Source organism: Hemitrygon akajei, chromosome 8, assembly GCF_048418815.1.
Source record: "Hemitrygon akajei chromosome 8, sHemAka1.3, whole genome shotgun sequence".
Lineage (NCBI taxonomy): Eukaryota > Metazoa > Chordata > Chondrichthyes > Myliobatiformes > Dasyatidae > Hemitrygon > Hemitrygon akajei.
Window position 1 is genome coordinate 33,196,101 of NC_133131.1, and position 22,809 is coordinate 33,218,909.

Consider the following 22,809-nt stretch of genomic DNA (forward strand, 5'->3'; position numbering starts at 1 on the left):
AGCTGCTAAAAATCATCTTTTATTTGCTTGTTCTCAATGGTGCTGTCATGCAATTTGAAATTAAAGTCACCCCACATTTGAATAAAAACTTAACCCATTAATTGAGGCAGCAAACAAGCAGGCACCTGAGAAATGGGTAAAAGCAAATGAACGACTGGATGCAAACACTATGCCAAATATATCTGACAGAGTTGATTATGCACTTAATGCAATAATCTCTCCAAACATAAATTTTATAGGGCCAACCTCATGATTGCATAGGGTAATTCTGGCACTACAAATTTGTGTAAGATAGACATATTTTGACCAGTTAATCTTCGCACATATTGCCTCTGCCAAATCTCTTTGGCTATCCAGTTTGCCAAACATTCCTATCACTCTCAGTTTTCCCAGCACCTCCTACTTTCCTGGCAGATGACTCATTCACAACTCTGCCAACATTTTACAATAATCATATCACTTTCAGAACGCTCAACCAAACATGCAGTTAAAATGTAATAAATAGAAGAAGAAGGAATAGGCAAAATGACCAGTTGAGCCTGTTCCACCATCCAATAGGTTCCTGGCTGATTGATTAAAAAAGATACAGATGCATGAAATCTGAAATAGAAATAGAAAATGCTGGAAATAAAATTTTAATCTGAAATGTTAACAGTTTCTCTTTCCTTGGCTGCTACCTGACCTGCTGAGTGATTTCACATTTGATGATTTTATTTCAATACTGACCTGATGTTGGCTTCAACTCCATATTCTCTAAAGGTTCTCCATAACTTTTGATTCCTCATGTTCAAAACGTCTATCCAACTCAGCCTCAAATATTTTTAGTGGAAAATGATTCACGTTCCTCTGAGTGATGAATAAAATCTCCTTGAAACCTCTTTGTATCCTCATCAGTACTCTCAATGTCATTCCATTTCATGTCATCAACTTAGATGTTTCTAGATGCTCTGCATCTTGTTAATTGACTTTTAAAACTGGCAGTTCCAGATAAGAAAGCCTTTTGGCCCTTCCAGGGAATGATGGCCCTTTTGTTGGAGCAGCATTTGCGGCCCTAACACAATATACAATTTATATAAATTTGGAATACATGAAAGAGTGCAGTGGGCAAAGAAATTAAGGATTTTGGAACTTGTCCTCACAAGTATTCAAGAGTAGCAGGGAATGCAGGTCATCAATTATTTTCTTGATCCTGACTAACAAGGAGTGTTATAATCCAGAGACTGTATACTTCGTTAATCCCACCGCTCTGAATTATGAGAGAGTGCTTATGAAGGATTAGTGGCATTTGGAATATGCTTTGCCTCAGGCAAAGATATAGCTTCAAGATGAATTAGGTCCAAAGATTTGTGCAGTGGAATTGCTTCAATGGTTTGTAATTGCAGAGGTGTATAGTGATATGTGTGCTGCGACTGGACAGACTATTGGAGGTGACCAACATAGGATGTAAATATCTAGCCAATTGACGATAATTTAACTCAAAATCAAATCTGATGCCCTTGTAATTAATCTCCAAGCAATGAATTGTGCAGCAGACTCATTGTCAGAGCTCTTCAACTTAGATTTTGTTTAGGTTGGTTGGATTTTCATGCTTCTGATCAGCTGTAAAACTTGTTGATGAATCTTAAACAAAAAATAGACAACAGGTTTTGTTTGCGTTTATACTCCGGCAAAGTTGCATTTGGGTATCCCAAAGAGAAGGCTTGTCCGGCCCAAAGGAAGTGTGGATTGCAGCCATGTAGTAATGAGACCAAAGATGGTTCATGGCCTCACTTTCCTGAAGGACATCTTTAAAACTACATGTCTTAAGAATAAAGCAATTTATCGCCTGCCAGCTTGTATTCCTTCCTCTCCCCGACTTTCCTTTCCAGTCTCAAAATGTCTGATTGTTTATTTTCCTCTGTAGACGCTGCCTAACTTGCTGAGTGTGTGTGGGTGTGTGTTCCTCCTTGTGTCATTTTACTGGATTTATTGAAGTCAGCTTCAGAACTTTTAAAGCTTTGAGCTGCTAGATTAGTAAAATAACCACATCACTCATATTCCCTGGGTGCTACAGTTGCCACAGAATCTTTACTAAGCAGGGGAGACATTGGACATAACTCTACAACCATTTTCCATCTCTGTATTCATGATATTGGTGGAGCTCTATGTTAATCTCAGTTACAGATATTTATGTTTACTGGTGAGTTTACTTTCTTTAATGGATTGATCTCACTTGTATCCTAGTCAATGAATATTCCTCAAGAAACTATCAAGCAATTTACCAGGTTGTTTAGTGCATTTTTTATATATGGTACTTTGCTGTCTGCTGGTTAGCCACAGCACGCTGCAGTGACCACATTACAGTCAATTTATTGGCTATCTGACAATATGTAAAAGGAGACACATTATTGCAAGTTAATTCTTTGAGGCTACGAGAAAAAGAAGATGACCTGGGGTCTGTTAACATGGCCCAGATGTAGTGGATCCATGACCACTGATCTAAAGCCTGCATGATTCATGAGATGGTGATGATCCTGGTGTACAATGTTGAATTTCTAATAATTGCACATCAGCAGAAAGATATCCAGTTCCATTGCTCTTAGAGTGTTCCTGCTGGTCCTTACTCATGCTCTACAGAGGCAGTATAAATATCTATAGTTGTCCGCGCAGAACAACAGTTGCTTTCATTGAAGCTGCATTGGTCGTATTACTAGGGGAAGCTGTACAATTGACACATTTGTCACCCTCCAGCTTCCAACCCTTTGGAGGATGGAGGAGTTGAAGAGTAAATGCTTCTTCCATTTTGTACTGAGGAAGTTTTGGAAGGAATATCTTGGTCTCTATAATACAGTTAAATGTAAGGAAAAGAAAGCCAAACGTAGTTTTAAGTTCCCTGAAGGACACTTATTGCAAGTTTGAAGTAACAGATGGACAACAAAGAGAACTCTGATAATTGGTATGTATTTCCTAGATGCACTGACACACATATGCTTCACCATGTTGTACTTTGTATTACAGCCACATCCCACTGTGTGTAGCAGATTGTTTGTGATATTTATAAATGGTTTGGATGAAAACTTCGGATAAATGATAAATAAGTGATTGGATGAAATTTGGATCTGGACCTACTGCCGCAACGGGTCTACAGTGGACCCAATCTCACAGGCTCTCCACTGGCGTTGGAACACATAGACAACAGCAAAACATTTATTGGGCTGTTGTTTATTGATTACAACTTGGCATCCAACACCATCAGCCCCTCACTAAGCTTCAGAAACTGTGCCTTGTGTACCTCCCTCTGCAACTGGATCCTCAACTTTCTTATTGGGAGACCATAGCCAGTGCAGATCAGAAATAGCATCTCCACCTCACTGACAATCAACATAAGCACACCTCAGGGATATGTCCACAGCCCTTTCTCTACTCTTTTTAAACCAATGATTGTGTGGCCAGGCACAGATCAAGCGTCTTTATAACACATACAAACAAGCTGGATGAACTCAGCAGGTCGGGCAGCATCCGTTGAAATGAGCAGTCAACGTTTCGGGCTGAGACCCTTCATCAAGACTGAAGAAGGAGGGGGCAGGGACCCCATAAAGAAGGTGGGGGGAGCGTGGAAAACCAATCAGAGGAAATTTCAATGGATGCTGCCCAACCTGCTGAGTTCATCCAGTTTGTTTGTATGTGTGTCATGGTACTGGCTGGCATTTCTCACCTTTCCCCTTTCCTCCCTAATTGGTCCTTAATCCCCACACTTGATTCCCAATCTTTCCCAATTCCTCTCAATCACCAGCACCTGGTTTCCATTAGCCACCAGAGGATAAGACTCCAACAGCTCCAGTCAGCCCTTGCCGTGTGTGTGAGAGACCTTGCTCCAAGTCTTCAACCCCTGTATCTCTCTGTAAACCAAGTCTCCCAGGTCCTGACTCAGACTGGCCCCAATTCTACACTTGCTACGGAGATCCTGCCTCCGTGTTGGAGTCCTGCACTTGGGTTCGTTTTCCTGCCACGACCCCGTCACAGAACAATCTGGCCAGCTATGAACCTAGCGGACTTGGATCCTGTGCAACAGGCCCTCGCCAGCCAGGACCATTACAATGTGTTGATTTGACCACAGCATCTGCAGTATACTTTGTGTTTACTAAGTGTCTTTATAAATCTCCTGATAACTCTCACTGTTTCTGGTAGAACAACAACCTCACACTAATTGTCAGCAAGACCCCGGAACTGATCATGGACTTCAGGAAGAACTCTGGAGAACACACACCAGTGCTTATCAAGGGGTCAACGGTAGAAAAGACAAGCAGTTTCAAGTTCCTGGATGCCAACATCTTGGAGGATCTATCATAGGCTCAACACATTAATACAATCATGAAGAAACTCTACTTCATTACAATTTTGGGGAGATTTAGCATGTCACCACAGGCTCTTACAAATTTCTATTGGTGTATAGTGGAGAGCATTCTGACTGGTTGCATCACACTTTGGTGTGGAGCCTCCAATGCATAGGATCACTAGAGCCTGTGGAGGGTCGTAGATTCACCCATTTCCTTCACAGGCACAAACTTCTCTGACATCAAGACATCTTCAACAGGTAGTGGCTCAAGAAGGCGGCATCCATTATTAAAGACACTCACTATCCAGGACATGCACTCTTTGTGCTTCTACCAACATGGAGGAGCTACAGGAGCCTGAAGACCCATACTCAATGTTTTTAAGAATAGTTTCTATTTCTTCGCCATCAGATTTCTGTATCATCCATGAACACATTAACACTACGTCTGTTTTACTCTCTTTTTGTGCCATTTATTAATTATTGTAACTTATGTTTTTTATATTATTTGCTCTGTATTACAGTTGCATATATTAATACATTTGCACTGTATTACAGTTGCAAAATGACAAATTTCATAACCTATGTCAGTGATATTAAACCTGATTCTGATTTCTATTCTGAAATGTAGGTGGGACAATTAGTGGAATTGTGATAAGTGAGAAGGGTTGTCAAAGGATTCAGGAGAATGTGACCATTTGGAAACATGGGCAGGAAAATAGTGCATGGAGTTTAATACAGACAAATGTGATGTACTGGAGGTTAAGTACTTCTGGAAGTAAAGGTAAACAAGTTAAAAGTGTTTAAAAAGTAAGTGGCAGGATTTGGGGACATTGATGCACACAGAGATCTTGGGGTGCAAGTCCATAGTTCCTTAAAAAGTGGCAATACAAGTCAATAGTTGGCAAAAGTTGTATCTGCTAGAGTGCGGAGTATAAAAGTAAGAAAGTCTCATTTCAGCTGTATAAAACTTTAGTCAGGCCACATTTGGAGTTCTGGTTATCCCTTATAGGAAGGATATGAATACTTTGGAAAGGGTGAAGAGGAGTTTATACCAACATCTAACCTGGATTAGAGAATTTTAATTCTAAGGAGAAGTTGGTCAAACTTGGATTTTTTTTACTAGAGCATTGAAGGCTTAAGGGGTGATCTGATAAAGGTTTCTAAAATTACAGCAGGCATGGACAGTTTAGATAGAATTTTCACAGGATAGAATTGTCAGGTACTAGAGGGCATAGGGTCAAGGTAAGAAGGGGAAATTTTAAGAAGATTTGCATGGTAGTTTTATTACACAAAGTGGTAGGTAACTGAAACATGCTTGTATAAAGCCTCCAGAATATTTTTGTAAGAATTAGAAAGGCTTTGTTTACATAGCAATTTTCAAAATCTTCAACAGCAATTTTGCACTTTTAATATGTAGTACCAACTTAATAAGATATCATAAAGTGAACAGTCTCCAATGATAAGCCAGTCAGCTGATTATGGAAGAAACTCATGACTGGATTAAGTATGGAGCTCTGGGAATCCTATTCTGACAATTGATCTCAAGAGATCACCTTGAAACATAAGAAAATGAGCAGACTGGGCACTGCAGTGGTAAATGAAGTTTAATGTTTCCAAAAATAAAGTGAGGTGCTTCAATAGGTAAAAGAGAAATTACTGTTTTCCACTTTGAAAAATAAGGAACAAATGGGCTGATGTGCAGAGGACTCAAGGGATATTACTGACTATTAAAAGCATTATCACAGGTCAGCAAAATAAATACGGCGCTCATAAACCACTGGAATTTTCTTCCAGGAGTATAAAATAAAGAAGTAATGAAGCTGTGTTGGATTTATGGTAAGGTAAGACTGTATTAACAAATGCTTTGCCCATTGGCAGGCAATGCTATAAGAAAGACATGGAGGCATAAAAAAATAACTAAAACAGATTTAAAACATTGCAACAGAAGTGGGCAGTTGCAAGGATTGGAAAAATTGTACAAGTATTTTCTTCAGATCCATACTCAATGAGGAGAGAATGCTTCTTCTCAGAGAATTCAATACAAGGGACCTTCAATACAAGATGGATAGTAATACACCAAAAGACAATTCTTGCTGCTGCCTGCAAGAAGTTTGTACATTCTCCCCACGACCACACGTGTTTCTTCTGGCTGCTCTCATTTCCTCCCACAGTCCAAAGATGTACCAGTTAATTGGTCTTTGTAAATTGTCCCATGATTAGGCTAGGGGTAAATTGGTGGTTGCTGGGTGGCATGACTCGAAAGGCTGCAAGTGCTTATTCTGTGCTGTACCTCAACAAAAAATAAACAAACAAACAAATAAATAAACTTCTTTACTTCAATGGTAGGAAACTTATGTTTGTACATCCACAGAATATGGTGGAGATAAATAATATAGATAATTTTGTGAGGGAACTGAAAGAAAAAACATAAATAAAATAAAATGCTGCAAAATTGAGTCACATAAGATAATACATGAGGAGATTCCTTGTAGGAATGGGCTATTTTTGTGCAGTTTAACTTATGTACTTCAATAGTACATGTGAATCACTGGGATCACAGTTTTTTAAAAAAGTTCCATGTGCCAGTATCTGAGATTTCTCACCATAAAGACACAACTGGACAATGTATATATTGACATAACAAAGCATATTTTATCAATATCTATATTGGCATATTAAGCTAGAATCTTAGTCAGTGTCGATATGATGGTGGAACCTCCACTACTACAAGATCTACGGTTGCTGCACTTGGACCATATAGTTTCATCCTGAGCAACACACGCAAAATGCTGGAGAAACTCAGCAGGTCTGGCAGCATCTACGGAAAGGAATAAAGAATTGATAGTTTGGGCTGAGATCTTGCCTCAAGACTGCAAAGGAAAGGGGAAGAAGCCAGAATAAGGAGGTAGGAGGAGGGGAAGGAGTACAAGCTAGGAGGTGATAGGTGAAGTCAGGTGAGGGGGGAAGGTAGGTGGTTTGGGGAAGGGGGATGAAATGAGAAGCTGGGAGCTGATAGGTAGAAAGGGTAAAGAGCTGAAGACAATGAAATCAGGTAGGAGAGGAGAGTGGACCACTGGAGAAAGGAAAGGAGGAGGGGCACCAGAGGGAGGTGATAGGCAGTCTCATCCAGCCTGGTCCTGAATGGAATCATCTACTGGGAGTCTGGCTGAGTTCCTCCAGCAGTTTACCTTTTTTTGCTCAAGTTTCGAGTACCTGCAGTCCCATGCCTCAGTGCATATGTCATCAGTAACATGAAGACACACAGCAGGGGACAAGTGCTTCGGCACGCTAAGTTTACACCAGCCATCAAATAGTAATTCTGCATTTGTCCCATTTTATTCTCTCATATTTCCATCAGGACCCCCTGAATCTGCCATTCACTGAGAGATGCCAGGGCCATTAACCTACAGTTAGAAAAGTCATCTATAATGTGTGTTCTGCTAATATGAAGATTTGGGGAAGGCAGGCAAATTTTTAATTTTAATTTTGAAGCTTGTTCCTTTATGACTTCTCAGAAGAAAACTCTGCCCCATTTAGGGCCCATCCAGATTACCTCCTTCCCTCAACAAAGCTTTCCCCATCTGTCTCTGACTTGCCAGCTAGCTCTAACACTGACTTCCTACAGTGGAATCCCACAAGCTTAACAGTGGCACTTAAATAAGGGTCTGTTGAATGGGACTGAAAGGTCACCGACCGGGCTGTAGCACTACCATTATTGGAACTTCGACTTGAATTTGAACATCCAAACTTATACCCCACACCGGCAAGCTTTCAGAGAAATACCTGATGCTGAGCATGTTGAAGTAAGTAACACATAAGCAATGGCCTTTCTCCCTTTTTCTGTTAATCAGATAATCTTGGGACATACCATGTTCAGGTTATGATGGAATTCCGTTTCTGTGAACTGTTCCATTACCCAAGTTGTTTACATAATGCATTGTGGGTTATATGAAAAGTATTTCAATGACATACATCATCATGCCGCCACATCATTTGCGTGTGTGCCTTGCTTAAAGTAAAAATTAAAGTTAGACTCACGTTCCTGGCTCTGTGTTTTCCTTACAATCAGTTTTTCATGTTTTTGAGTGACAAAATGCAACAGTGGTGACGAGTAAGGTTGAAACAAACCCAAGGTAACCTGTTGAAGTGCAGTGAGATGCTTGAGTTAAAAAAAAAGTGCGCCAAGAGGATCAAGTTTAAAAAAAACCAGGAGGACAAATTCATGGGTTGATAATAGTGAGTACCAAGTGATAATAATCATAAATAAAAAAGAGCAGAAATGGCTTACTACATCTTAAAGATAGAGTGCACACAAAGATAACTGGAATATGTATGCAGAACAAATTGAGCAGGGTTTTGATGCAGATAAAATAGCCAATGAGAAGCAAGTGCCAATTTTGATTTAGAGGCATACAATTTGCTTAGAAGTTAGACTGCTCCAACAAAACTGGTCAAAATGAGCTTTACTAATATCATTAAAGTGATGCGGGAACATTTAGAAATAAATCTACTGTTGATTGCAGAACCCTTTAGATTTTATAAGTGGAATCAAAAGGAAGGGGAGTCCATTTCAGTGTACATGGCTGAATTGAAAAAGTTGTCTGAGCATTGTCAGTTCAGTGATAGGTTTAATGATGCACTTAGATATCTTCTAGTTTGTTGAGTCTTACAAGAAAACATTCAAAAAATGGCTCCAATGGAAGCATAATTTACATTTAAAAGAGCAGTGAAAGAGCTGTATCAATGGAAACAGCAGATAGAGATGCAATTAAATTGTAGTCAGGAATGAAAATGAATATGAACAATGTCTAAACAGAAACCTGCATGGTTGAACAAATTGTGTTACCACTGTGGCAGGCGCTCACATACATCAGACCAATGCAGGTTTAAAGATGAAACTTGCAGAAAATGCAACAAAGTAGGACACATATAAAGAGCATGTCAGGCAGGCAAAAATAAATGGACTGCTCAGGAAGAGAAAAAGATAAAAAGTAGAGTTGCAGTTTCAAAAAGAGAACATCTGTCTGCTATTGATGAAAATTCTGATCGTGATGAAAGTGATACAGGCCTGGGTAGCCTTGAGATTTACATTGTGAAGACTAACAATAGAGAAGCAATATGGCTTACACGAGAAATGAACATCAAATTAATTAAAATGGAATTGGACACATTGGCTTGGCTGCTTCAGTCGTTCCACAAAAAGAGTTTGAATGGCACTTCAAGATATTGAACTGAAGCTTGCAGGGATCCAACTAGGAACTTATGATGGAAAAAAGTTAACTCCTGTGGGAATGGCATTTGTAACAGTGAAATACAACAACCAACAAGCCACATTAGGCTTGCAAGTGGTAAAAGCAGGAGGACCACCATTGTGGGGACATGGTTTGCGGAGACAACTACAACTTAGTCGGAGATCCATCCACCATTTACATGTCACATCCCCTGTAATAGAGTCAACTGGAAGAAAATTAAAAAAGAAATGGGATGATGCCACAGGACTGTTCATGGACGGTCTTAGAAAACTCAAATATATCAAGGGTAAAATAATGTTAAATGAAAACACTACACACAAGTTTTGCAAAACCCACCCAGTTCCTTATACCATCTGAGATAAAGTAGCCAGTGAGCTAGATGGCACAAAGGCTGAAGAAGTTCTTCCCAAGGTCGAATGGGTCTGTCAGAATCTGTGGTGATTTTAAGGTCACCATCAACCCAGTGCTGAAAGTCGATCAATAACTTCTGACTAGGATAGAGGATATCTTTGCAAACTTTTCTGGAGGGAAACACTTCACAAGAATTACACAACTGTGCTGAGAAAATTCAATTAGTGCCAGATGCCTTGAGGCCAAATGACACATCACAATTGTAGTCCTTTTCAGTCGATTACCATAATAGGTTCCTGCCAAACCTGGTTATTGTGCTCCACCCCTTGATCTCATTATTATAGCTTGGAAAGAAATGGCAAGGAACATAGCAGAGAGAGCTGGCATTCAAAAGGTAAAGGAATTCATTATGTCAGGCACTGCACTCACACATTATAAGACTGTAAGACCATTAGACATAGGAGCAGAATTAGGCCCATCGAGTTTGCTCCGCCATTTAATCATCGCTGATCCTTTTTTCTATCTCTTCGTCAATGCCAGTTCCTGGCCTTCTCCCCGTAACCTTTGATGTCATGTCCAACCAAAAACCTATCAATCTCTGTCTTAAGTGCACCCAATGACCTGGCCTCCACAGCTGCATGTGGCAACAAATTCACCACCCTGTGGCTGAAGAAATTTCTCCACATCTCTGGTTTGAAAGGTCACTCTCCTATCCTGAGGCTGTGCCCTCTTGTCCTAGACTCCCCCACCATGGGAAACATCCTTACCGCATCAACTCTGTCTAGGCCTTTCAATGTTCGAAAGGTTTCAATGAGATTCCCCCTCATCCTTCTGAATTCCAGTGAATACAGACCCAGAGCCATCAAAGGTTCCTCGTATGATAACCCTTTCATTCCTGGAACCATCCTTGTGAACCTCCTCTGGACCCACTTCAAAACCAGCACATCTTTTCTAATATGAGGGGCTCGAAACTGTTCACAATACTCAAGGTGAGGCCTCACCAGTACCTTATAAAGCCTCGGCATCACATCCTTGCTCTTGTATTCTAGACCGCTTGAAATGAATGCTAACATGGCATTTGCCTTCCTCACCACTGACTCTATCTGCAAGTTAACCTTCAGGGTGCTCTGTACAAGGACTCCCAAGTCCCTCTGCAAACTCAGATTCCTGGATTTTCTCCCTGTTTAGAAAATAATCTGCACATTTATTTCTACCACTAAAGTACATGCCCATGCATTTTCCAACATTGTATTTCATTTGCCACTCTCCTGTCCACTCTCCTATTCTGTCTAACTCCTTCTGCATCCTACCTGTTTCTGCAACAGTACCTGCCCTCCATCAATCTTTATATAATCTGCAAACTTGGCAACAAAGCCATCTATTCCATCATCTAAGTCATTTATACACACCGTAAAAAGAAGTGGTCCCAACACTGACCCCTGCGGAACACCGTTAGTCACTGGCAGCCAACCAGAAAAGAATCCTTTTATTCCCACTTGCTGCCTCATATCTATCAGTCAATGCTCTAACCATGTTAGTAACTTTCCTGTAATATCATGGGCTCTTAACTTGGTAAGCAGCCTCACGTGTGGCACTCTGTCAAAGGCAATGGAAATTATGATCCATATTGTCCAGTGAAGCTTGCCGTTCACTGTTCGGCTTGCCAACATGTCCAGAAGAAAGGTATCCAAAGCTGTCAGAGCTACTTCTTGCAGCCCCAAAGTCAACTCGTACAACTACTATGGAGGAGGACCCAGAACCTGAGATTGTTTCACAGCCACAAGTCTCACCTACCCAACAGAGTGATCCCTCTTGTCAGAAGAGACACTATCCTATAAGAGTGAGAAAGCCTGCACAGCGATTTAATCTTTAGGTCTAAATGGGATAATTTAAAATTTACTATGTTGTGGATGTCAATATCGTAGTTGTATTACTGTATATACTATACTTTAGTCTGGTCGCGCAGAGGAAGTCCATAGCGGGGGTATTCCCTTCTGCCACCTGCGTGGGATGACGAGTCTATCGGGACCCTGAGGACTTGTGGAAACTGTGTGGCGGTTTCTTTCGAACTTATGGAAAGTATTGTTAGAGATGGTATATATAATTATCTGTATAGACAGGGTCTGATTAGGAACAGTCAGCATGGATTTGTGCGTGGAAGGTCATGTTTGACAAATCTTATTGAATTTTTTGAAGAGGTTACGAGGAAAGTTGACAAGGGTAAAGCAGTGGATGTTGTTTATATGGACTACAGTAAGGCCTTTGACAAGGTTCTGCACGGAAGGTTAGTTAGGAAGGTTCAATCGTTAGGTATTAATATTGAAGTAGTAAAATGGATTCAACAGTGGCTGGATGGGAGATGCCAGAGAGTAGTGGTGGATAACTGTTTGTCAGGTTGCAGGCTGGTGACTAGTGGTGTGCCTCAGGGATCTGTACTGAGTCCATTGTTTGTCATTTACCTTAATGATCTGGATGATGGGGTGGTAAATTGGATTAGTAAATATGCAGATGATACTAAGGTAGGTGGCATTGTGGATAATGAAGTAGGTTTTCAAAGCTTGCAGAGAGATTTAGGCCAGCTAGAAGAGTGGGCTGAACGATGGCAGATGGAGTTAAATGCTGATAAGTGTGAAGTGCTAAATTTTGGTAGGAATAATCCAGATAGGACATACATGGTAAATGGTAGGGTATTGAAGAATGTAGTAGAACAGAGTGATCTAGGAATAATGGTGCATAGTTCCCTGGAGGTGGAATCTCATGTGGATAGAGTGGTGAAGAAAGTTTTTGGTATGCTGGCCTTTAGCATTGAGCATTGAGTATACAAGTTGGGATGCAATGTTAAAATTGTACAAGGCATTGGTAAGGACGAACTTGGAGTATTGTGTACAGTTCTGGTCACTGAATTATAGGAAAGATATCAACAAAATAGAGAGAGTACAGAGAAGATTTACTAGAATGTTACCTGGGTTTCAGCACCTAAGTTACAGGTTAGGTCTTTATTCTTTGGAGCGTAGAGGTTGAGGGGGGACTTGATAGAGGTATTTATAACTATGAGGGGGATAGATAAAGTTGACATGGATAGGCTTTTTCCATTGAGAGTAGGGGAGATTCAAACAAGAGGACATGAGTTGAGAGTTAGGGGGCAAAAGTTTAAGGGTAACACAAGGGGGAATTTCTTTACTCAGAGAGTGGTAGCTGTGTGGAACGAGCTTCCAGTAGTAGTGATAAAGGCATGTTTGGTATTGTCATTTAAAGTAAAATTGGATAGGTATATGGACAGGAAAGGAATGGAGGGTTATGGGCTGAGTGTGGGCCAGTGGGACTAGGTGAGAGTAAGTGTTCGGCACGGACTAGAAGGGCCGAGATGGCCTGTTTCCATGCTGTAATTGTTATATGGTTATATAGTCTTTTAACATCTTTGGACTATTTTTACTGTGCCCATGGTCTGTTTTTTATCAATTAACTTTATCAATTATGGCATTGTTTGCATTGTTGTAACTATGTGGTTTTGTGTAGGTCTTGTAGCTTTAGCTTTTGGTTTGTTGGGTGGTAGAGTTGGTCTCCTGACTTGGTCTTGTTTTGTCTGGTGGATTTGGAGCTCCTTTCCGGGAAACGCGCTAAGATGGGAGCGCGATATTAATATGCAGCAGCCTCTCCGGACTCTGGATTTGGGGATTGCCAAACGTTATGTGGATTTTCTGGTGTAGTCTGTTTTGTCGTGTGCTTTTGTGATGTCATTCTGGAGGAACGTTGTTTCATTTTTTAACTGCATTGCAGTTGTGGTTTTTAAATAACAATAAACCAAAATTGAATTCAATTCAATTCAATACTGTATATATGTATATGAGTTGAGAAGCATTCTATATTGAGTTGGAGTTTATAGCTAAGCAGGGAGGAGTGTTGTATATTTAATATTTTAGTAATATTTGAAAGACATAACTAACAAATTTTGTGATACCATGATTTTGTGAACTTGCTCTCACTGGAATAATTATATTTCCATGACAGCATCTCAATAGCTCTCTGTATCATATTGATCTCTCTGGCTCCAATTCTGGAGAGTAACTAGTTTATAAGGGCCTTGTTTAAATCTCGCTTTTGTTTTCTTTTTAGGGTCGAACCAATCCTGGTAAGAATTAAAGAAGACAGGAAGCGAATAATTCTTCCTTCCATCGACAACATCAAGCACAAAACATTTGAAGTGCAACGCTATGAGAATAGTGCCCATGGTTACAGCTGGGAGCTCTGGTGCATGTACATTAGTCCTCTCAAAGAATGGTGGGATAGAGCAGACCCTACATTGCCAATCAGGTCAGTTGTCTTGTTAGTTTTATTTAAGTCAGTGTCCTTTCCGACAAATGATAAATCATTTTAAGATGTGTAACATTGTCATTGATCATTGGGAATTGTTTGTGGCTGTAGATGATCTATCATTTATAGAACCAACCAGTAACTAATCTATTGAAAGGGAAGGATACACATCCTAATACACTGAGCTGAAAAATATGATATGATGATAAAGGGGGGAAAACACTAAGGGCCTAGATATTATTAAGAGGCATAACACATGTAGTGTTTGCAGTATGCGATTGAAATAAAGTATAATATCATTCAATGGTGGCATCTCACCATTTGTAGAATTTAATTCAGTTTTGAGCCCATGCAAAGAGATCTCTAGGCATGTAGCTATAGCACCCGTCATCCTGTAATAAGATTTAATTTTACCTCTGAAATGACTAAAAAACAAGGCTAAACTGTACAATGAGAGCCATTTAAAATGAATGCTTGTACCTGAAACTTTGAGGAGTCTCAATACAGAAGACAATGTTCACCAACGGACTGGGCTTCTTGTTGTCCATCGATGATTTCTTCTACTGTATTCTTGAGGGGTGGCAGTTCCATAGATTCTCATGTTAATGTCCCATCACTACCAATGAGACCAGCCAAACATCAGAGAAGCATTGTACCCCACCCACAACTATTCTGCACTATACCAATCAGAAGACTTACTCTAACATTAGTGTAGTACTGAGGTAAGATAGCATCATATGTAGTTACAGAGAATGGCAGTGCATTTGTGCACAGTTCATTCCCCTCTGACCCATTCTTTTAGTGGTATTTCCTTGTGGAGTACAGTTTTAGTTTAAAATCTTCTCTGTGCAAATGAATCCCAGTGGATTTATTTAGGCTGAAGCATTGAGGAAGATGACGGATGTCACCTGCACAGGGGAGTATTCTTAATAAGCTTAGTGTCTGAACTGGCTGGAGGAGACTCTTAAACATGTTATGAGCTAATGGATCAGAGACCCAGGTCACCTCAGGAGCAAGGTACAGTCGGCTCTCGTTATCCACGAGGGATTGGTTCCGGGACCTCCCACAGATACCAAAAAACGTGGATGGTCAAGTCCCTTATATAAAATGGCGTAGTATTTGCATATAACCTACGCACATCCTCCCGTATACTTTAAATCATCTCTAGATTACTTATAATACCTAACACAATGTAAATACTATGTAAATTGTTGTTATACTGTAATGTTTAGGGAATATTAACAAGAAAAAAAACTACACGTTCCTCTCACTCACAACACAAGCAGCGAATGAACGTGACATGAACGAACAATGATCAAACAACGAGTAAAACTTTTAATCATCTCTAGATTACAGAACTTATAACACCTAATACAATGGAAATGCTATGTAAATAGTTGTTACACTGTCTTGTTTAGGGAATATTGACAAAAAAAAAGTACATGTTCCTCTCACTCACAACACAAGCAGCGAACGAACGAGATGCGAGGCGAACAATGATCAAACAATGAGTAAAACTTGTAATACCTGTACAGTAGTTGTTACACTGTCTTGTTTAGGGAATAAGGACGCTTTGGAGGAGGCTCAATAATACTAAAGTCAGGAACTGTGGAGGTTGAGGGCTGAGCATCTTAAAGCGTTGAACGTCGAGACTTCAGAATTGCAGAATTGCAGCTCCTCTGGGAACTCCGCTCTGGCCTCAGCATTAGCCGAATCCGATTCTCCCGTGATCTTTACATTCTTGAGGCTGTAGCTCTTTAGATATCCAGCCAGTCACCCCTTACTAGTCTTAAACTCTTTTCTCTTACTCTCATCAACCCCATCACAGTAGTGCTCATAGAGACTAAGAGCTTTTTCACACACAATTTGGCATCGACAGGGATAAGCTTCTGTGACATGTCCTCTAGCCACACACCTAATGCTTTCTCAGTCTTTGCAAGCACTTTATCACGAACCAGAGAGACCATTTTTGCCGTTGTAGGGGCAGCACTAACACTTCCATGAATTTCAGCTTTTTCTGCTTTATTGTGTGAATGCTCAATTCGTTCTTACCGACCACAGGGCCCACTTCGGAATGCGACATGCCACTTTTCAAAAGATCTAATATTTCTGCTTTCTCGGTGAGAGATAGCACTTTACACTCCCGCTTAGCCTTTGAGGAATTGCTTATACCACGTAATTCACAGGAACAAAGTAGCGAATGAACGAGTCGTGAGGCGAACAACGCTCGAACAACAAGTGCTGGAAGAGCACTTCCGGGTTCTCTCGATTCACGGTTGGTTGAATTCGCGCATACGGAACTCACGGATAAGGAGGGCCGACTGTATTAAGAAATTTGCCAGGTATGGCCACTTCCTGGCCATACTTCCATTGTGGTTATACCACTGGTTTTGCTTTAATCAACTGTAGATATTATCGTGACTGTCTGTCAGTGTTTTTGGAACAGCTTTCAAGCACTCCTGTTCTCTCTTTGAAGGGTTCCATAAGACATAGGAGCAGAATTAGGCCATTTGTTGCCCCTTTAAGTATGCTCTGGCAATTGATCTTGGCTGACTTATTTTCCTTCTCAGCCCTATTATTCCCATTTCCCCCTACCTGTTTTGGGAGAGACTCCCCCTGTTTTTCCCTCCTCAGAATATCATCGTCCAGCATATCAGGAGCTGGGGGAGCATGAGGGAAGGGGGGGGGGGCAGGGAAGAGGCAGACTCATAGTGTTTCATTGTACCTAGCACTGTCAACACTGTAGCAGGAACTAGCACAACAAGGAATGAGCAAAATAAGTTAGAAAGATGTGCCTTGGGGTGATACACTCAGCACCGGTGGGCTTCCCTCTGGAAACGGGCTTAGGAAATCTGATGTGGGGGCTTATTGGAAGGAGACCCCATGCATCTGAACTGGCCTTTGAGGCTCAGATGAAGACCAGGATTAGGATACTTGCATGACAAGGATGAAGGAGTCATTTGTGCTTCATGAACTAGAGTAGCACTTCTGTTCAAATTGGATGAAAGAAATAAAGTATGAAGCAAAATAATCGATTTCCAGAGAATATAATGCAGCACAAATTAATATACCGTTAGAAAGATATGGATGAATTAGGGGCAATCAACATGGATTTTTAATGCCTAAATTACATCTGACAAGCTCAATACAAGCTCTTGAGTTATGGACTGTATAAATAAAGATGATTCATTGAATTTTACCCTGCACATTTTCAGAAGGTGTTCAATAACATGAGGCTTAATGTTAAATATTTAATGACTAAGAGTAATGAAATTATATTGAAAAGGAAAGAGTAAAAAATGTTTAATAAGAGTGATAGCAGAAGGATCATGATGTCCAAGTCCATAGCTTCCTGAAAATGGCTGCACATGTAGATAGGTGGTAAAGAAGTCCTGAAGAAAAGTCACGGCCCAAAACATTGACTGTTTATTCATTTCCATAGATGCTGCCTGACCAGCTGAGTTCCTCCAGCATTTTGTGTGTGTTGGTATGGTGTGCTTGTCTTTATTAGTCAAGGTGTTAAGTGAAAGAACTGGGAAGTTATGTTGAAAGTTTATAAAACTCTGGTTAGGTTACATCTGTAGTATTGCATTCAATTCTTGTTGTCGTATTACAGGAAGGATTTGGGGGCTTTGGAGTAGTGTAGAACAGGTTTACCAGTAAGTTGTCTAGATTAGAGGGCATAATGCTGTAAGGAGAAGATGGGCAAACATGTTGTTTTCTCTGGAATGGTGGAGATTGAGGGGAGAACTGTTAGAAGTTTAAAGGATCAGGAGATACAATAGACTGCTAGTATCATTTCTCTAGGGTCAAAATCTCTAATACTAGTCTAAATGTCGAACACATGTACTTAAGGTGAGGGGAGGGAGAAGAATCACTTTGAAGGAGATATGTGGGGCAAGGTTTTTACACAGAGAGTGCTGGGTGCCTGGAATGTACGACCAGGAGTTGTAGTGAAGGCCAATACAACAGGAGCATTTAAGCAGCTAGACACATTAATGTGTAGAGAATGGAGTGAAATGGATATGGTGTAGGCAGAAGGGATTAGCTTAGTTAGTCATTTAATTACTAATTAGTACTGCAGAGCAATGTGGGCCAAAGGACCTGTTCATGTGCTGTCCTGTTCTATGATGACCTATAATATTGCATGGAAAACTATTGATAGCTCATTGACTACATCCTTGTCCAATTTATTGTTTGTTCACTTTTCCCCCAAAACTCTGAGAGGATAAAATCTTCAGGAGCAATTCTTCAATCAAAGTGTTTCTGAACCTTGAAGGAGCTTCATAGCAATGCCTACACTGTTATTGTCCAGGAAGGTTACCAAACGTATGCAGATACAGTACATGAGTACCAGATTTCACAAATGTGCTTGGATAAAATAGGCATTTCCAGCATTTCAATGGGTACTGTAAATTATCTACAGAGACTTTGAGCATGAAGGAAACAAGTGAACTGAGGGAAGTTCCAGACTAAGAATAGTTGATCTGTCTGATGGATTGGAAAGTCAGAGCCTTTCAATTTCATAAACATACGGTTTCCAAAGTCAGGAAGTCGTGTGTCAATAGAAATTAACTACAATAATCCTTAAAGGTAATGTTAATTAAACTCCAAAGATTTCAGTTTTATTAACATTATTTTATAAAGCCCACATCTCACTGCATTGAAAAGAGGCCAGGCTTATTTATTATTGATCTTGTTTTCCATTGTGTTAATGCTGGTTGCCAAGTTACAAGTGTCTCCTTGTAACTGTACAGTGCCATTTTGTATACCCAGAGCATGTCTAACAAGATGCTGATTAAACCGTTTGTTGTTGTATTTTAACAGTGGTGTCAGTATTGCAAAACTTCAACCATGTAGTTTAGAACTTACAATCATTACTTTGGACAGGATATAAAGAAACTTGCACTTAGAATGGAGTTTGAAGATTTGCTTCAATTGATGATTTTACTCTATACCCTCTGTCCAGGTGGCTTGCCACCTAATGATTAAAAACGTTGATGTTCCACTGAAAAACCTACTCTACCCTCAGGACTCTGAGAGCAGTTCACAGTTAGTGAATTACTCAGAAGTAGCATCACTTTTGGAGTGTACCAGTATGTAGTTACTAACTGTGCACTGCAAAATCCCACAAACCACAGTGGATAAGCTAAGTGGTAGCGTAGATTAAGGAAGTAGTGTGTATGCCGGGAGGTTAGCCAGAGAAGTGCTCATCCATACACTGAGCACATATTATGAATGGTCCTCATTCTTCTTCTTGACCATCCCACGATTAGTAATACAGTTTTCACTTATTCTCTATGATCTGGTCCCTGAACATTTCCAGCTTCTTAGATTTATTTAAATTAAAGATCTACCCAAAGTCGTTATAGTGAAAATCATTTGGCCGCTTCTACTTTTTCCTTTCCTGATCTCAATTATTTCTCAACTCACATAAATGAGGCACAGTAAGCTGCAGGCACTGGAATCAGAAGCAACACACAATCTGCTGGAGGAAGATTGGATCTGGTGGAGGAAAGGGATTGCTGAAGTTTATGCATGTATCATCCACTTGCCTCTCTCTTGCAACTCCACCCTTTCCCTCCACCTCCCCTACCTAGCTCAACTTTCCCACTTCCTCAAACCACCAATAACCTTGGGCTTCCCCTTCCTCTTTATACTGGCTCTCTCCTCTCTCCACTCGGACCTAATGCTGGGTTTCAACCCAAAATGTTGACAATTCCTTTCCTCCACACCCCCACAGATTTTATTTGGCCTCCAGCAGATCATATGCAATGTACTAGTACTTTGCAGAGTTGGTAAACAAATGGGAGCTGCATCTCATCTTAAAATGGGACACTGGTATAATGGCACCGATTAAGATGGAAGTAGTTAAACTTTTGATAGATCACAACTTTGAGCGCTGAGGAGAACCAGCATTGAAGATCAGGTGAACTCAGCAATGATCAGCCATGATCATTTTATTCACAGCAGGGAAGATGTAAAGAGCCAGTTGGCCAACACATGCACCCATTTTCTTGTGTTCATCAAATCCCCTGAAGACATTTGTCTGGATTCTTGTGGCTGCTCAGAGAGCTTGCAGAATGTGTTGGCACTGTGCATTTACAGTGTTCCAGTAACTATCTCATATTTTCCATTTGTTTGTTGGCTTAACCCTGACATACTGTTTGGGTGAAATTTGACCCGTTTTGACATTTGACAGCAGTAAAAACACCCTAAATGCCATTTTTTTAGCCGGAATTTGATGACTTTTCCTAAAATGACCTAAGATGCACAAAAATGAAAATGTTTAAACATTTTATACTTCTGTACAGGTGCTACAAATTTTTGTACATTGAGGCTGCTCCAGATCAAATTTGACGCATATCTATTAAAGTGGATTTTAGATCTCTGAAACACTAATTAAGGATATTTATACATTCTAAATAGATCTGTGGTTCAGAATCTGGTATAGACACTTGTTACAAGGGGATCCTTGGACCAGGTGAAAATTGACCCTGACAATACTGTGAAGGTATAGAATATGAGCAGGTTGCTTGGGTTAAGAGTTAAGCAAAAATCTTACATTGTTCTATTTTCTCTAAATGCTCATTTGTGTTGGTATTGGTTTATTATTGTCACATGCATCAAGAGACCGTGTAAAGCTTGCCTTGCACACTGTACATACAGATCTAATCATGCTCAAAAAAGAGTAAAGTATTAACAATACAGGATAATGTGAAAAGCTACCGAATATGCGAAGAAACACACACAAAATGCTGGAGGAACTCAGCAGGCCAGGCAGCATTTATGGAAAAGAGTACAGGTGACATTTTGAGCCAAGACCTTTCATCAGGACTGGGAAAAAATGATGAGGAGTCAGACTAAGGAAGTTGGGGAGGAAAGGAAGAAATACACAGTGATAGATGTAACCGGGAGGGGTGAAGTATAGAATTTGATTGGTAGAAGAGATACAGGGCTGGAGATGGGGGGATCTGATAGGAGAGGGTATGATCATGGAAAAAAGGGAGTGGGGAGGAGCACCAGAGGGAAGTGATGGGCAGGCAAAGAGATAAGGTGAGAAAGGGAAATGGGAATGGAGAATGGTGAAAGGGGGGAGGGGTTGGCACTTTACTGGAAGTTTGAGACATCGATGTTCAAGCCATCAGGTTGGAGGCTACCAAAACGGAATATAAGGTGTTGCTCATCCAAACTGAGTGTGGCCTCATCGCGACAGTGGAGGAGGCCATGGACAGTCATATCGGAACGGGAATGGGACGTGGAATTAAAATGGGTGGCCACTGGGAGATCCCGCTTCTTCTGGTGGATGGAGCATAGGTGCTCGGCAAAGCAGTCTCCCAATCTGCATTGGGTCTCCCTGATATACAGGAGGCCCCACTATGTGAATAGTAGGTCAACAATAAAGTACAAAGTGAGGTAGATTGTGAGACCAAGAGACCACGTTATCAAACAAAAGGTTCACACCATACTTAAGGGTGAGGATGAGCAGCCAGAAGTCTTGGTACATATGGGCACCAATGCCATAGTTAGGCAAGGTGAGGAGGTCCTGAAGAGAGATTTTAGGGAGCTAGGTAGAAATCTGAGAAGCATGACCTCCAGGATAATAATCTCTGGATTGCTGGCTATGCCACGTGCCAGTGAGGGTAAGAATAGGATGATTTGGCAGGTGAATGTATGGCTGAGGAACTGGTGCAGCCGGAAGGGGTTCAGAGGTGTGGATCATTGGGATCTCTTCTGGGGAAACTATGACCTGTACAAAAGGGACGGGTTACAACTCAGCCCAAAGGGGTCCAATACCCTTGCGGGCAGGTTGGCTAGAGTTGATCGGGTGGGTTTAAACACATTTGGCAGGGGCATGGGAACCGGAGTGATAGTGCTGAAGATGAGATCATTAGTTGGTTTATGAAAAGAAGTTATGTGTAGTGAGACTCCTAGCAAAGAGAGGCTGATGATATAGTAAAATTGCAGTCAACTGGATAAGTTGCAATGTAAATGGTGGACATAATCGGAAAAAGGTGAACATAGGACTAAAGGCGTTGTATTTGAATGTGCGCAGTATATGGAATAAGGTCGATGAATTTGTAGCGCAGTTACAGATTAGCAAGTGTGATGTTGTAGGCATCACTGAATCATGGCTGAAAGAGAATTATAACTGGGAGCTTAATGTCCAAGGATATACATTGTATTGAAAGGATAGGCATAAGGCAGAGGGGTGGCATAGCTCTGTTGGTAAAAATGAAATTAAATCATTAGAAAGAGGTTATATAGGGTCGGAAGGTGTTGAATTGTTATAGATAGAGGTAAGGAACTGCAAGGGTAACAGGACCTTGATAGGAGTTGTATACAGATCGCCAAACTGTAGTAAAGAAGTGGTCTACAAGTTACAACAGGAGATAGAAAATGCATGCCAAAATGGTAATGTTACAATAGTCACAGGGGATTTCAATTTGCTGGTAGATTGGGAAAATTGGGTTGATTGGGGATTCCAAGAGGGGGTTTTCTAGAATGCCTATGAAATGGCTTTTTAGAGCAGCGTGTGATTGAGCCCACTAGGGGATCAGCTGTTCTGGATTGGGTGTT

At 40.7% G+C, this 22,809-nt stretch overlaps 1 protein-coding gene across 2 annotated transcripts in view; it reads left to right on the forward strand.

The window, feature by feature from the left end:
- The window catches only part of galnt17 (polypeptide N-acetylgalactosaminyltransferase 17), a 462,724-nt gene that overhangs the window by 145,282 nt on the left and 294,633 nt on the right, over positions 1-22,809 (forward strand). For both annotated transcript variants that reach the window (XM_073053568.1, XM_073053567.1), the window contains exon 6: positions 14,032-14,229. In XM_073053568.1, the coding sequence (XP_072909669.1) occupies positions 14,032-14,229 (198 nt within the window). The remainder of the gene's footprint in view (positions 1-14,031; positions 14,230-22,809) is intronic.